The sequence below is a fragment of the Odocoileus virginianus genome, chromosome 19, assembly GCF_023699985.2.
Source record: "Odocoileus virginianus isolate 20LAN1187 ecotype Illinois chromosome 19, Ovbor_1.2, whole genome shotgun sequence".
NCBI classification, from domain to species: Eukaryota; Metazoa; Chordata; class Mammalia; order Artiodactyla; family Cervidae; genus Odocoileus; species Odocoileus virginianus.
This window is the reverse complement of record NC_069692.1, coordinates 28629916-28640225: the sequence shown is the minus strand read 5'-3', so window position 1 is coordinate 28640225 and position 10310 is coordinate 28629916. Positions and strand designations below refer to the sequence as shown.

General features: G+C 35.3%; 1 protein-coding gene across 3 annotated transcripts in view; it reads left to right on the top strand.

Annotated features, from left to right (window-relative positions):
• The first annotated feature begins 353 nt into the window (after positions 1-353).
• LIN28B (lin-28 homolog B) overlaps positions 354-10310 on the top strand; it is a 133876-nt gene continuing 123919 nt past the window's right edge. Inside the window, exons 1-2 of one of the 3 annotated variants that reach the window (XM_070450042.1) lie at positions 354-542; positions 9534-9582. In XM_070450042.1, coding sequence (XP_070306143.1) covers positions 9549-9582 — 34 coding nt within the window. In that variant the 5' untranslated portion in view covers positions 354-542; positions 9534-9548. Of the gene's footprint in view, positions 543-647; positions 719-1115; positions 1453-9533; positions 9583-10310 lie in introns of those variants that run through there. The other 2 variants (XM_070450044.1, XM_070450043.1) reach the window with 2 other exon arrangements.

The window sequence follows — 10310 nt, the reverse complement described above, 5'->3', positions numbered from 1 at the left end:
TTGGGGCGGGCAGCGCGCGTCCTCGAGAGCCGCCGGGGAAGGCTCCGCCGCCGCCGCGCGCGCCCGGCAGGCCCAAGAATGAATGGAAAGTTCAATCTCGCGCGCTCCGCGCGGACAGCCAATAGTGCGGCCCGGAGCGGCGGCGGGCAGGTGTGCGCGTGCCGCCGCCTGACGCAGGGCTCCAGTCGAGCAGTCTGGTGTCGCCGCCGCCGCCGCGCCCCGCGGCCCCCCCACCCCGGCCCGGCCCCCTCCCCGCCGGGCTGTGGCGGCCGAGCGGCGGCGACAGCGGATTCCAGTCCGGCAGCCGAGCGCCGCCCTCGCTCCCCGGCCCCTCCGCGCCGCGTCCCCTCGCCGGCTCACAATGTGCTGAGCGGCCCGGCCCCGCCGCGCGCATCCCGGGTGTCCGGCCGCCGCGCTCCCTCAGGAAGTGACAGAGTCCAGGCCCCTTCCTCCGCCCCGTCCCTGGACTGAACGCCACACACGTACTCACACCCTCTCCCCCGCTCTACCCGAGCGAGCAACGCGACCATGAGGCCCCGGAGGTAAGCAGCGCGCCCCGCGGCCGGGCGAGTGCTCCAGGGGCTGGGTGTGCGCGCGGGTGCCGACGGCGCTCGCGGCCCCGGGTCTGGCACGTGAGCAACGTCGAGGGGAGCTCGGTGCGGCGCAGCCGGGAGAAGGAGGAGGCGTGAGCGCCAGGGAGGGGGACGAACGGGGCCAGGTGGGGAAGTAACAGGTCTCGCAGCAACTTGCTGTTCGGGAGCCGGAGCGGTGTCCTGCCTTCGCCGGCCCTGATTTATTGCCCCCGTATTCCCACCGAGATGCGGGCAGGCGATGTACTTCCGGGTTCACACCTTTCTCTCCCAGCTCCGAGCCGCTGGGTCGGCGCTGTGTGCTGGCGCGGCATTGCCTGCGTGGCCGCCGGGTCTCACCGTAGCCTCCGGTTTGCCGCCCGGCCGCTGGAGCTGGCGGGCCGGCTCGGGGTGGGGGTGGGGGGGCGCGGGCCACTCGGGCGCGATGGTGCGGCGCGGGCTGGAGTCCTGGCGGCGGGTTCGGGCGCCTCGAGCCCGCGGGGCTGCGCCGCCAGGGGGCGTCCGCTCCTGCCCTTCGCGCACTCCGCTGCGGAGCTGCTTTGTAGCCGCAGGCGTCGGGGATCCTTTTTGCTTCGGGATTGGTAATGTAAATTCATGAATTAAAATTAAGGATTTGAGGAGAACAGAGAAAAACGCGCTTGGATCTAGGTTGCTTTTGAAAAGGAAAAAAGCCAAAGAAGAATCGATACATTCTCAGGAGCAGTAACGGAGTACTGACTGAACTGTGAATGCGGTTGCCTTACGAGGATTTGTACTCCCAAAACTTTTTTTTTTTTAAACCACACGTTGGTAAATATTGAGTGTTTTCGAGTAACATCTTGCAGTATGTATTTAGTGCCCTCATTGCGGAAATTTTTTAAATGTAAGTAATAGTCCGCCATTTTGAATTGTTTCATGTAACACAGACTGAAATCTTAGGTTCCTGTGTTTCCTTGAGTTCCTTTCTGATCTCTCTCTGGATTTGTTTTCATCCACAGGATATTAACGTTATCAAGTATTATTACTGCTCATAGAACTAAATTCTCCATTGAGGATTTTTATCCCTATAGCTGTTAACGCAAGGGAAGATAGACTCGTGTTTTATTGCAGTTTTTAATTTCTTGGTCAAAATATTGTGGAAGTTAAAATTACACATGACAACTGATGTTAGAATGAATTTAAAACATTTAACACCATCCTTAGAAAAGTATGACAAAATGATTTTTACTTGGATGAAAAAAATCCTTTCATTTTTTGTTCAGATTATTAGCGTATTTAGTTAGGTGATAATGCAATAACGCTTTTTAAAATGCATCTGACAGTAAAGCATATTTTTAAGTCCAACAATAAGTTATGAAACATCACAGTTTAATTTTTTAAGGACTTCAGGGAAACTTCAAAATTTTAAATTGAACTATTGGAAATTTATGCCAATCTGTGTGATTTTCAAAATACAAATGTAATTATTATGGAATTTATGCCATTAGTTTTTTTCTGTTATGGGTTTGCACTAATGTAATAGAGAAGTCATATTATAAATTAACAACACAATAGGTAATACTGTTCCATTTAGATTAGTGATTAAATAGATCCTTGTTCATTTGGGGAACAGCTCTTGCTTCCCATTATTCTTTCTCTCTGAATGTATGAAATAGGGCAATCCAGTGTGCCCAAATTTCCTAAAGAGCTTTAAGAGTTAAATTGACATAGGCCTCTTTCTAGTACTTGCTGGGGAGGGAAAGGCACTAAAAATGAATAAAATGCTTTATTTGACTTTGCCATTTTGCAAATAGGATCAGCTAATCATTGCTTGATATTAAAATATCGAGAGAATTTAAGGATATGAATCAATTTGTAGTTCATGTTGGTTATTAGAACTGTTTATTGATGCTCCTCAGTAGATCTGGAACCAAATAATTCAGTGATCAAGCCCCATTAATCCTTGTCAAATTGTAGAGTGTCTTATTATATGTCTTTGCCAAATTTCTTTCAGAGACAATGAAAAATTTGTGAAGTTAATCAGGATTTAGATTAAAAATTGTATTAATGGGGGTAAATGAAGTGAAGTATACTTTTGTGTAAGCGAAATAGATTAAGTTTTAGTATGGTAGTATTCAAAATTAATCTTCAGAATGACTTAAAGTGTGTTGTACATGTAAATTAAAAAAACAAACACTAGAATTTTAATAAATATAGTGGATATAAGCCTTTTTTTTTTCCCCCTGTTTACTCTGAACAAAGAGATTAAGCAGATCTGATCTAATAGTTTGATAATGTTTGGTATCTAATCATGTCACTTTTTTGTATTTATAACACACTGCTATCATAATTTACAAATCATAATTAAGAGAAAAATAAGTTATTAAATAAAACTTGTATGCATGTTTTCAGGTAACCGTCTTCATGACAGTCTTCAGGTATAGAGTTGATGTTTCTTTAAACAAAGTGCTATTTAAAACTGCCAATTTTGGGGACCTTATTAGGAAACACAAGTCAGGAAATGATCTGTTAACATTTATCTTAATCCATAGTAGAACTGATTGGAGAAAAAGGAAAATGGAGATTTAGAGATGAATCAGTTCAGAAGTAATTAAGCTATTGATTATGAAAGGGACTATATAAAATTTTAGTCAACTAAAGGGTTTTCTTATTTGGTAATTTTTAATGGAATATTATTTTCTTTTAAAAATCTGTAGTCATAAATACTCCTAAGGTTTTATGTTTAAATGCGTTAGAGCCTGTACTTGATTTTCTTGCCTTTTGAAGGAACTGTGTTTGGATTCTAAGTATTGTTTTTGAACTGTTTTTGATGAACCACATAGTAAAGAATTTCTAGTTTGTCATACATAACTAAAAATTCTTTATATTACAATACTTAAAATTGATCTATATGATCGTATCTAGGAATATATGGAGTATAGAATCATATTGGTTTGAGAAACTTACCCAGTATATACGTGGACACTGTGTTGGATTTCTCTAACAGTGACTCTCTATGAAGTCGCTGACCATAGTGCTGAACCAAGACAGCCATGTTGGCCATTGCTAAATCTGATTGAAAACTGCACACAGAAATTGTGTAGATGTTTAAATAGCATCATCATTGTAAGAAAAAATTATATATATATATTTCATATATATATATAATTTTTTATATATTCTTTTTACCCAGATGAAATTTGGTAATCATTAAAATCAACCAAAAATTATGATAGAGAAATGTCATCTCTGAAGTATATTAATGTAACATTGATTTTGGGTAATGTCAGTAAAATCAATGGGATCAGTGCTAGAGGTTTTCTCTTTCTTTGCAAGTTGCCACTTACAGGTGAAGACAAGATTTTAAAACCAATTTAAGAGACCAGTGAGTTTTCTCAAAAACTGTACAATTCTAAGGAACACCACTGTAAACTTTAGTATGAATTTGATATTTGCAATTTTTGACTTGGGTTCATATCACTGTCAAAGTGGCACTGTGAAAACCAATATCAAAACATGTGGTTACCAAAATAATAAAATTAAATGACTCATGAAATAAGTTCTACTAGAAATAATAATAATATATGCATTTTTAAATAAAGAGAAAAATATAAATTTGAAATTATAGTGATCTTGACTTAGCACTTTGTGGGAATTTTCTGTTGTTTGAAGCAAGATAAACACCAGGTTGTCACCCCTAACAATATTATTGTGTTCTGTATTGTGTGAAATGAACACAGATATGAAACCATTGTAGAAGTTACCTGAAGGGAATGTTGTAATATGCTTAATATTTCAGTAAAAAGTACTATTTTAGGTATAGAACTTTGACATTATTTTCCTAAAAATAGAATGGGTTGACATGCAGGATCATCAAATTAAGGGTCAAAGGTGACAAACCAGGACAAAGGGCATGCAGCTCATTTCAAGCAATCAGTTTCTAGTTTTTTCATGGCTGAACAAAAGCTTAATTATACAGGAAAAAGGACTTAGCATTGAATGGCCAGTTCTATTGGTGGGAAAACATGTTTTAAATTTTTTATAAATTTTCAAATCAATATTTCTTATTGGGGAATGTAAGAGCCAAAATACTACATTTATATTTTTCAAACAGTTCTTTTGTGTAACATTTCTTTCAGGCACTACAAAAACATTTCAGCTAAATAATTTATACTGTATAAGTTAAAAACAAAATTTACTTTTCTATAGATTAAAAATTTTAGAAGACGTGTAAATTATGTTTTGTCTTTTTTGCATTAGGTTTTGGTATAATCTCCTTTGCTAGTTAAAATCCTGATTTTAAAAAAAATTACATTTATTACACTATTTGGTCACTGGCTGTGATGTAAAAGTGAGCAGCCTCTAAAACATCTCTTGATCTTTATAAAGTGTTTATTGAAACTATTTCAAGTGCACTAAAAGTTTTCATTTAGTTGTTAATCTCTTGTGATATAAATTTTTAGTCATTAATGTATATCAAAACTTAAAATGTATATCAAATAAAATTGTTAACATTGTACTTATATAGAAATATTCAGGTTTACTTAAAATCATTTTTGTTTATCATATCAAGAAGCTCCCCTGGCTGGAATACTCCTCCCACTCATTAGCCCTTGAAATTACCCACTCCTATAAAAACTGACAGCCCCATACCCTGGGGCTGCTCTAGCCTTCTGAGATGCCCACACTGTCTGTGAAGTATGTTTCTCTAAATAAATCCACTTCTTACCTATCCAAAAAAAAAAAAAATGAAGCCATTTTAAAGTTTTTGTCTTAAAGTTATGGTAAGCCTTCAAAATATATGTGATCAACTTCTTTAAGATGGGACTTCTGCCATTATTTTGACTCTTAAATTTAAAACCACACACAAATAAATAAATAAATTTGAAACCACTAATTTTTTCCTCCTATTCAATATGACCTCAACAAATGACTCAGCTGTGAGCTTTATTATATAAAACTGTTGTTTGATATGGTAGAAAATACAGACTATTTGCATTAGCAAACCCAACTGTGCCATGGCTTAGTTGTGTTACAACATTCACATTTAAGCTGAAGAATTGTGTTTACCAATTATTATTTGTGCTGTGGTTGGTACCTTTAAACAGTCTTGACAATGTGCCAGTTGACTTAAATGATTACCCTTTGAAATTTTTTATTTTCTAGAATATATTATCTTTCACTGCAGTAGTTGCAGAGAAGATTAGAGCTGCCCATATTTTATGTGAAATCAATAAAATTTCAATATGTAAAATGGTCAAGAAAGTTAAATTCATCTCCGATTGAGTAGCAGTATGATAAGTACTAGCCTTTAAGGTTAACTGTTTTTTAAATATATTATAAAAAGTAGTTTTTGCTTCATAAATATAAGAAATGTAATTTTGAAATGTTTTCTAAAGTAATATTGATTTTTTTCCATTCTCTAAAGATAATCTCAAAATAGTTCAATGAGGTTTCCTGTTTTAACAGGAAAACAATTACATAAAGTCACAAGTAAATATTTGTCTTAACTTCAGTTTCAAATAGGTTATTTCTTTAAATTTTATGTATCTGTGTATAATTGAAGGTGTAGCATTTTCAGTTTTTTCTGAAGTTACAGTAGGATGTTGAGTTAAATTACACAATAATTTACCCTGATTTTGCTTATGTGGCATTTGAATTTAGTCTGTTGACTAATTTGTAAAAATATAATTACACTGAAACATTTCCTAGCTATGAAACATTCCTTCACAGGAAACATTCCTTTACAGGACAGTTTAAGAAAATATTTTTCATAAAGCGCACACATTCATGTCAGCATTGAACTTCCACATCTAACATTTTGTTTCATATGTGTATATGCTATATTTAACTTACAGTAAGTGTAAATAGATATTGTGCTTTAGGTTTTACTCTGATTTTGTACTGTGTTCACTCTGGTGTTTGTGCTAGGTTTGCTGTGTGACTTTAAGTGATCATTTAAAAACTTTACCCCCAACCAACTGTTCTTCTAAGCAAGGAAAGTCACATTTCTGCCTACTTTGCTTTACAAAGATAGGTTGAGACATACTGTAAATAGACTAATTTTTTATAAGCCATGCATGAAGTGAATATTTAGCAAACTATAATGTACTTTGTACATACATTATTTTGAAAATACTAATGATAAGAAACAAAAGTTTGTTAATTTTTTGTAGATGTTGAGAAAATATGGTGATGAGAATAATGAAATAAATTTGCTTTTATTATGGTAAATATTCTTGATTACTAAACCAATTCTTTGCCAACCTGAAGTTACTGTTGCATTTTATTACTATTAGAAGTAAAATCTAACATGATGTAAATTGAATTTAAATAAAGTTCTCAATAATATGTAGCAGTATTTTATTTATTCTCTGGGCTTAACAGCTTGTCAGTTTAAATAAATTTTAGTATATAATGCATAGTAGTAATTGCTTTCCTTTACATTGAATAGGTACAATAGTAGATTAACAACAATATATAATGTACTTGAGAATATTATTTTACACATTTTACTAAGAGGAAATATGAAATCAAGTGTTTGTAATGAAGGGTGTTAAATTAGGCAATTTTATATTGGTATGTCTATAGTATATTTAAAATAAAATTATTTTAATAAGGTTACTTTATATGTACATATTTTATATTTACAGTAATCAAATGATTGTGTATCACATTCTCTTGAAGAAAAGATAGTTTTTAAGAAAAATTTGTTTATATGTCCATTTAATTCATAAAAGTCATCCTAGAGATAGTCAACCAAGGTTCAGAAGTTCATTGTCATCGATTCATTACAAAAAGATGTATTAAACACTAAAGAATGTTAGGATTACAATGATGAGCTAAATATACACTCTCCTTCCCGCCATAGAGCATAGAGTTAAGTTGGGAGAGCGAACAGCATCTTCATGAGCAGTTACAGTTAACTACAGTACAGTGCTGAATGGTAGAGGCATTGTACTGAACAGTAAGGAAAAGAGGGCTAAATGGAGATTTAAATGATAACTAGGGATTATTCTAGTGAAGGGGCAGATAAATGCATTATAATAAATAAAAATGCCTGTATAAAATTATAAAAAAGCTGTTTTGGGACTATTTCACTGCCATTAAAGAATTACTTTCATTATTTATCATTATTATTTCTTTTAAAAAAAGTCACCTATAGTAAGAATATGAACATTTAATACTATGAATATTTTATATAACATTAATCTATCATCCCTGTCATAGTTGTTCATATAGCTAGATTTTCATGTTCGTATTTAAACAATTCTACTTTCTCTTCCAACTCTTTTGTTTTTGAAAATTTTTAAATCATTATTTAACATCATTGGAATATATTGATATCTGTGAAATAATTCCACCTTTTCCTTTGAAAAGGATGATAACATTAAAACTATCAATAACTGAAAACATCACATGGAAGTTTGGATAGTGAAAAATCTGAACATCTTTATCATTCAGAGTGACTGGATTTCATTAAACCCAGAGGGCTCTTAGTTAGAAATCTTAAAACTGAATAATGTTGTTTAGCTAATTCTTACACCATTTGATGTTTCGTTTATTAGATCTATCATTTATGGTAATTTTGCACCTGAATTATTTGAAAAAATAATTTTTGCAAATACTTTTCTATGTTTTTTCCACAGCTTTTGAATGTTATTTTGAACATTTTTTGTAAATATAAGCAGAGAAAATTAAGCCTGGGCTGTGGGCTATTAGAAAAATACGAGCTACGTTTTGCTGAAATTTATGTGTAATATTTAAATACACCCTCACATAAACCAAATGTGCAAAATTAATATAGGTTCAATGTAAAGGAAAAGTACTTCAGTAAGTTTTGATAATGAATTTTGTTAACATTAGGATCTGTCATTATCTCTGTATTTTGGTTGTAAACAGAGGATAACTGAAGGATTTAATGTACAGAGGTTCACGTGCCTTTTGTTCACATTCTTCCTCTATTCTTTTCAAATCTTACTCAGTGGAGTTGTCATCCTTTGTAAGGAAAATCTTGGGTCAACATTCAGTAGAACTCTGAATTTGGAAAAACCTCCATTTTGCTTTGAGAAAAAACTGAGATTGTGACTTGAGAATTTACACACAATGATTTATTTTTTTGTGAATTGATTTAGTAGATAAAAGAGTGTAAAACTTAGTTAAGAGGGGAATGACATCCTGATAGTAGCAGGTGAGTGGATGCATGTTCAAACCAATCTATTTTGCAAGCCATAAAGCTCTGACCTGAAGATAAAAATGATAATTCAGTGGTCATCAGGAGTTTTAGTTGCAATCGCTGTATTTCATTACTGGGTGACCTCTTTATTGCAAGTGTTGCTGTACTGTGACATCTGCCAGTGGATATATTTGAAAATCATTACTCATTTTTAAAAAAACTGTTTTTTCTTTATAAAATCTGTGTTAATGCACATTAGATTCCTTTAGTTAAATTTATTCAGTGATTAAATTTACCACCATTAAAGTTAATTTTTTTCTCCCTAAGTATTTATATGTAACAGACCCAGGATCAGTGGTGTAGTATCACAATAGAGTCTCATGATTTATCTTCTAAAAGATGCCTGAAGAGAATAGTCAAATAAGTTCATCAAAGAACACAATATTGTGGGTTGGGTTCATTGTTAACTGTGGTTAAAAATGGGATTCTTGAATTGCAGTGTAAAATTAAATATTACAAAATTTTTAAACTGCATTGTTTTTGAAATCTTGAGATTGACTACATCTTAATAGGTTTTAGAACGGTTTTTAAACTATTGTCCTTGAATTGGAATGAAAGGCAAGTTTATGCCAATTGGTTATCTAATTTTGCTAGGTGAGTCTTAAATTGTAAAAAAAAAAAAAGTTTACAGGTCACTTCACAGAGTCAAAACCTAAGCATTTTACTGCTTTCTAATGAGCCATTAAGCTGAAGAAGAGTCAATTAAATGAGCAATTAATGTAGTACTGATTTGAGCTCTCTGATTTTAGGTTCTTCAGAAGACAATGAGGTCATTCAACCAGGTTTCATCAGCCCCAGGTTAGTCTTTTTTTCAATTACATTTTTACTTAACATTTATTTAAAAAGATCACTGGAGGCATATGAGAAAATGTGACAGCTTTCAGAAGTTCTCCACTGTGGCAAGATGGGTACCATATATTCTACTGTACTCCGGATTGCTTCATTTATAAACTGGTGCTCCCACCAGAATTGCAAGGGTGAAATCTTCTAATTAACTCTTTTTCCTCCTAATTTTAGCAGTATTGAATTTTGTGATTCCTTTTTCCCTGTCTCAGGCAAAATAGATATTTAAATGCTTATGGACCTGAATAAAAAGTAGTTGTGGTTTGTTCCTTTCTGTAAGTCCTTTTGTTAAGTTCATTTTGAAAAGACGCACTCACAAGTATTTGTTAAATTAACGACAGAGACTTGCTGCTCTTTTTAAATAATTTACTGTAAGATAAATAGTTCGATATGTTAGACATTTTTTCATGAAATTAGAGAATTTTCCTAATCTAGGAAAGTCCCATTTATTTTGCTTTTCACCAGTTTGTATCAAATTAGTTGCTCATTATATTATTAATAGGCTTCCATGGAGGCTCAGATAGTCAAGATTGCTCCTGCAATGCAGGAGACCTGGTTTGATCCCTGGGTTAGGAAGATTCCCCTGGAGAAGGGACTGGCTACCCACTCCAGTATTCTTGCCTGGAGAATTCCTTGTACAGAGGAGCCTGGCCGGCTGCAGCCCATGGAGTTGTGAAGAGTGG